The sequence below is a fragment of the Verticillium dahliae genome, genomic scaffold (genome assembly GCF_000150675.1).
Source record: "Verticillium dahliae VdLs.17 supercont1.36 genomic scaffold, whole genome shotgun sequence".
Classification (NCBI taxonomy): Eukaryota; Fungi; Ascomycota; class Sordariomycetes; order Glomerellales; family Plectosphaerellaceae; genus Verticillium; species Verticillium dahliae.
The window spans coordinates 31031-37594 of record NW_009276962.1 but is presented as its reverse complement, the minus strand read 5'-3'; the positions used below and the strand labels follow the sequence as shown (position 1 = coordinate 37594).

The window sequence follows — 6564 nt, the reverse complement described above, 5'->3', positions numbered from 1 at the left end:
CCTCCAACCTTATTCGACACTTGTCGACCTTGCTCATCCTTCGTTCGACGTGTTGGAAATTCAGTATCTGCCCTCCTTGATCAGAGGCCGACATCCTAGCCTTGCTGGCAGTTGCCCAGATCTGCAGCGTCAGTCTTCTCTACAGCACTGCCGTAACGTGAAACGTACATCCATCATGATGGTCTGGCGTTGTAGTCGTCTTGTGTGGAGAGGATTCGCTCGATGACCGCAGCACAGACTGGTCACATGATGCAGATATCGGTAATCTCCCTTCCTAGGGCTGACAGCAGCAGCAGTAGCAGCGACAGACAGCCCGACGTGAATACCAAGCAGTTGCAAGGAGAAGCCCTGGACAAGTATTCGATGTGTAGGTAGCAAGATCCATTGGCACTCTGTAGCGTGGACCGGATATCTCAGCCCCAAATCAAGCGCAAGCCTACTGACTTTGAGTCTGTGCAAGCTGACCTTGCCAAAGTTGGTGGCACATGTTCCTTTAAGGTTCGCTCTATAGGGTGAGATGTTCATCTGTACTCCGTTGTAATCGGTGTCTTGACAGGTGTAGTCCACTCATTGGGATGTGTACGCAATGTCCAGAGAAACGTGATGGTGTCTCGTCAAAAACGATGTATCGGTGGCTTTGTTGATGTTGTGTGGTTTAGTACCTCCCCGGTGGTGGAAGAGAAAGTCGACCATGGAGAAAAGGGGGGGGAAGGAGGAGGAAGAGGCCGGTCAGCTCCAGTAGTGCTTGCCGTGGCTGGCGTTGGTTGCTTGTACCTGGCACTGCCTAGAAGTGGCGATACTCGGGGGCTTTGGTCAACTTCGCTGGATTCTTCCTCCAACCTCTTCCTGCCACACGAACACCATATTGAAATGACCTGCCATCCCGCAGATACGTTTCACAGCATGCTCGTTGCAATGTTCCCCGAGGAAACTCTACTCTTTGGAAACCATGATTCCCCCTCTGAAACCCCTTATTTATTCTTTTCTCTTTACAAACACTGCGTTAAGGGGGCTTGGATCCACAGATCCCACATCTTTCAGTCGACATCGCACCGGGCACTTTGAGGATACCGGCTTCGCATGGCTTAACCATCGACTATGAACACGGTCACAATAAACCTCAGAAATCTGCAAAATCCGATCGATGGCCCTGCTAGAATCCTGGTGGTCGACAACCCAGGTGGCTCGTCGTGCCGAGATCCTTAGCGACGTCGACGTTTTCCTTACAGTCGAACGCCCGACCCGAACTGAATATGAAACTCTGGTTGTAAGAACTCGTCAGGTGCCGCAGACCCTCTCCTGGCCCCAGGTACGCGTCCACTGATAGTAAACAGTTGTCATTTACAGCTGAACTTCAGTGACCTGGAAACGCACCTTTTTCTCCAGGCCTCATATTCTGCGCGGGCATTGGATCAAGACTAGCGATGGCTGACGTGTCCTCCCAAAGAGCACTGGTAGTACAAAACAGAAAACGCCATGCAGACCGAGTCCTCGCCGATCTTTCGATATACGAATGGGGGAAAAGAAGGCTGGTTGCACCGCTCCACAGAGCCATTCACGAAAGCCTGTCTGCATACCTTACTTTCGTCAAGACTCTGTTGGGTCTTGAGAAACACCAGGGTCGAGTGGCGGCAGCTCTTGATCGTGCTGACATCTCCTTCCTCCAACGCCAATCCGATAAGACAACAAGCGGGGAAAGCAGCTCGAGTACAGGACCCCATGCTCGGGAAGCGCTCAACAGCAGTGAACAAGGAAGTTCTCCCCACTGCCAGGGAAGACTGCCAATTAGGGTCTCTGGTGGCAAAGCTGAACTTGCGTCAGGTCTCGCAGCCGCATTTCCGCTCTCGCAGCACCTATTGCGCGCTTCCCATAGTCCCCAAGCCTTCCGCAAACTGACGCTGGCCTTTAGGTCACGGTCTACTATTGTTCCAGTTGAGAAAACCTCCCACATACTAGCAAAAATTGTTGAAAGGCAAGAGGTGGAATCGGTGCAGACTCAACGCTGCTGATCAGGCAATTGTGCCGAAATTCCGTTCACATTCGCATTCCTGGCTGGCGCGAGTTACGACCCGGAGGACTGGTACGCTAGTAGCCAGAGTCAGACCGTGTTTCTGTTGTCCGTTCTTGTCTCTGACGTGCTGACACAGGCAAGACAGTATTGTCAGGCTGTGTTACACCGCACCAACACTCTGTAAAGTATGTGGGACGTACGAGAAGAATGATGTGTCCGCAATGCTTTTACTCCAGATCTCGCCTGTGTTGGATCGTCACCTCGTGCGATGAGGTATTGCACTGTGCCCATACAGTCTCAACCGTTGCCGTTACTCAGCTTGACAGCCCGACTCCCATGTATTTCGTGATTTGCTAAAAGTGTCAAAAAGGGACATACGGGATAATGAGAAAGAACGGTAAGGACAGGCTTCCTAGCATACTCAGGTTTCTATCGGCATTTTTTTGGTATTTCTGAATCAATGAGCCATGCGTCACTCAAACATGCCGATGAACTCCCCGATGACGACTACTCACCGCCGGTGCTGCCGAGCAGCCAAGACGATCTATATATCCCTTTTCTGGGCGCATGACACGGAGCGAACCAGGTTTCTGAAAGACTTTCGTGCTTGTCAGACCCCGAGGTTGCCAGGAGTTACGTTATCTGTGCCGCAGGGCATGTACCTGTATCAGACTTACAGGCAGATGTCAGCGGCTATGATGATGACGATATGTAGAATGCACGACTGGGATGTTTTGGTGGTCCTTTCCATGGAATTTGTTCAAGTTTGATCTGCTTTGTAATTGTTCAGGGGTCAAGAAGCCTTAGCCACACCCATACTAAAGACTTTACATAGTTTATCCGGTCAGCTGGCTACGCGATGGTTTTAAGAACGCTCAAGAAGCAGAAGAGTGACAGGCCATGAAAAGACATTCTATTCCAAAACTATCGGTAGCAGTTTCAACGCGGCCCTGCTAGCCCTACTGCAGTGAGGTAATTGCTTGCTTGTGTCTTCTCGGACCGTGGCTTCGATGGTGATATGCAGTACTGTAGGGGTCTTCTTGACTTGAATGCGCTTCTATCATCAAATCGAATTTTTCCCAATTTTCTTAGGATGCTTCTTACACGCTTCCACGAGTTTGGTTCAGAATGTCCGGCCAGCCTAATATATTTTTTTGCATCACTACTTGGCTTCGCCTAGAAGGGGTTGCAGAGAACCAGCTCTCTGTCTCTAGCTTGTTAGATTTCGGAGGATTCAGACCTCGACGAGCTTCCGAGGGTGATTTTGACAGTCGAGAGAGAGATGAACATTGCCGCACAAGCGATATCCTTCTCAAATATATGGCTGGGAAGTCACCGAGGTACATGATGGCCTCCCATGTACTACCAGAGCATGTCCGCACAATGTACAGCTATCTTGACAAGTACGAAGCATAGAGAGTACACCAATACACGACGGAGGTCAACCGGAGCGAACAATGACACAGCTGCTGACGAACATGCCGAATCCATCGCTGCTCGGACCAGCTCCGAGTCGCTCGGCAGAGCCTAATCACAAGCTCACCCAAGCTGAAGCGGGCCCTCGATACCTGGGCAGGGCCATGTGGCATACCGCAGCCCCATTTGAGCGCCAGATCTGGGAAATGGGCGGCTCCTTTTCTCGTGTGACGGCGTGTCGCGATTAAAGTTTATTGCCTGGGGCCGTTTAGACTTCGAGGCTACTGAACACTAGATGAGCGGAGCACTCGGGACGGATGAATGAATTCCAGACAGAACACGTGGGAAGATTCAGCCGAAGCGGGGCGGTGGCAGTAGTAGATAGTCGTGGTCTCCTTAATGTAAGGGCCTGGGTCGGCCTGGTATGGTGGCCTATGTCTAGTATCATGGTATCATGGGGCGGGTCTGGCAGGTGCCGCGGCAGCTCGGGACTTACGAGCAGTCTACGTCCGGTCTTCTCCAGCTGCCTCTCTGTCTTCCAGCCTCCCTGTCTGCGGAAGGTTTCCTTGTCATACGCTCCGCAACATCCTCTCCGGGGTAGGCGTCGTGGAGCGCGTCTCAACGCACCTTTCCTCGCGGAATGTCAAGCGCCCACTGCTACCTCCATCTCGCTCGAGAATGAAACATCGCTCCGCGAAGACCCCCTGTTCATTCTGCCGGCGCCAGGCTGCACTAAAGCGACGGACCATGGCACGACGCCAACCTCCAACGTTTATGGTCATGTGGCGCCATGGTTGCGGACCGCAACCTGGCACTGCCCTGGCCTCCAAATCTTGCTTGCACTGTATGAGATAGCCAAAGGTGCGGACTGCGGCGTCGTGATCACGGTCCATGCCAGGGTGGACTATCTCAAGTGGGTGTAGGACAGTCTGCACGTGTAGAGTGAGAGTATGTAGTTTCTTGAAGGCACAAATAGCGCGCAAAAACTCAGGCGGGTCGCACAGAGCAATGTCCATGTCGATCTCGAGAGTATGGACGAAGGGTAGCTGGCGGCCAAGTGTCTCAAGGTCAGCTGGCCAGAGAGTCGGACAGCGACGGTCTTCCTCCCCAAAACCAACATGATCTCGGAAGTGCAGAGACCGCAGTGTCGATGCATGCGCCAGGATGCCGTCAAGCGGGAAGGAAGAGATGTGGCACGTCAGGCTTAGGGAATGGAGGGCTCGGATATGCTTCTTGACAAGCAGATGAAGGCCCCGGGTCGCATCCTGCCGCTTGTCGGTAGCCTGGTGGGCGCTATAGTCCTCGCAGTGAAGCCGTTGCAGATTTGCGAGGTCACTAAAGTTGACAGACACAAGGAAATTGAAAATGGGCACAGAAACCAGGTCGAGTGATTCCAGGCGAGAAAAATCCCAATTCCGGTTCACGTCTTCTCTGGAGTGGTTCCAGTCATATGATTTCAGCACCAGTTCTTTCAGAGCCGGCATGCGCTCACTGGGGCTGAACTTGAAGTTAGTGCCTTGACCTCGATCTTCGTAATGAAAAGTTTCGAGTCTTCGCGAGAGCAGCAGCAGCTGCTTCAGTGAGTTGAGCCGCGTTGTCAAGGGGGGTGCGGGGCTGGCTAATTTGAGCGTCGTTAAGAGATCTGTGGGGATGGCTCGAACGTAGGTGTCGCGTAAATGGCCTTCGAATTCCCGCAGCGGCAACCCTTGCACATGAAGCTTGGTTGTGTGATGTCGGGTCTGCTCTGATTTGAGTACATCAGAAGGTAACCACAAGAGGCCGCTGTTGAATTCAGCAACGACATAGTCCCATCTACAGAAGTCAAGTATGAGAAAGGCATGTTCCGAAACAGGGACAATATGGTTGTTCTTGTCGTAGCGGACGACTTACTGGACAGATTGAAGCCTGCGAACCCTGTCTAGCACGCGCTTGATGCCAAAGGGGTCTAGATTGCTGCGGGCCACCACATGGTTGGTATGGGCCGCTACGTTTCGGAAGAGGTTAGGGTATCGTGCCTCGGCGCCTGTCGACACGATGCTCTCGTTGAGGCACAGCACATGGTAGACGATGGGGGTCGCTACGGCCTCGAATCTCCTCGACAAGCGACGGCTTGTGGCGGCCGATGGGGGATCAATGTCCCGGAGCTGGTTTGGCGTCAGCTGCGGGTTCGACGTGTTTCCGGGACAAAGACAAACGCCTCACATGCTCGAGAATGAGGGCTAGCAGCTCAGAGCTGAGGTCGTTGAGAGACCATGGCTGTTCTGCAAGGCGGCGTGGGGAGGTCGCCATTCGCATGCGCGATGTGGTGCGGCAACTCAACCCGTCTCGATGGGGAGGGGGGAGGAGGAGAAGGGGAGAGGAGAGGAAGGCGAGGGGGAGATATGGTGAGGCGGCATTCGAGATGAAGCTTGTCAGGGAGGGGATAGGGCCCTTCTGGTCATGGAGAGGGAACAGCTTAGTTTTATTGCTGAAGCCGTCATGGACGGCAGGCGGCCGGGCGTATTTGTCTGATGAGATGGAATCGGGATGGTGCGAGATCATGATGCGCTCGTTGACAGATGCGCTAGGCTTCTTGGGGAGAATGTCACGAGCAATGTCGGTACGGGGGCGGAAGGCACAGTACCTAAGGCAAGGCAAGGTACCTCAGGGTAGGTGGGTAGGTGGGTAGGTCGGTAGACCAGGGGAGGCGGGAGGCGGTCGTGGCAGATCGGGGCCGGGGGATCCAAGTAGGCCAGCGGACCGCGCATGCAATTTTAGGGCGAGAGAGGCTGCAGGCTGGCCGGCACGTCGTCCAGTAGAAGGTCGGCGATCGAAGCTGCGAGTGGAGGTGGAGGGCGCCGACAGCGAGGCGGAGGCACGAGACTAAGGAGGAAGATGGGGCCGATCAGTACATGGTATGAGGATCAGGGGGTGCCAGCCAACTGGATCGGAGTAGGAGCCGGTTCCCACGGTGGGATAGAGAGAGAGAATGCGAGAGAAGAGGCGGGGAGGGGAGAACAAGGGGACATGAACCGACTAAATGCGCGGGCTGTGATGGGGTGTGAGAGGTGTAGGATGAGAATACGTCGATGAAGGGAAGAGAGGGAGAGGAATGGAATGGTCAGAAAGACACGCATGAAGCTATTCGGCAGGCAAAA

The 6564-nt window shown here is 53.7% G+C and overlaps 1 protein-coding gene across 1 annotated transcript; it reads right to left on the bottom strand.

Annotated features, from left to right (window-relative positions):
* Positions 1-3695: 3695 nt before the first annotated feature.
* Positions 3696-5716, bottom strand: VDAG_10325 (uncharacterized protein; the record flags this gene model as incomplete). The annotated part of the gene is made up of 5 exons (XM_009659794.1): positions 3696-3836; positions 3924-3978; positions 4055-5239; positions 5318-5571; positions 5630-5716. 5 exons carry the CDS (start codon positions 5714-5716, stop codon positions 3696-3698), a joined length of 1722 nt encoding a protein of 573 aa, XP_009658089.1.
* Between the last annotated feature and the right edge of the window lie 848 nt (positions 5717-6564).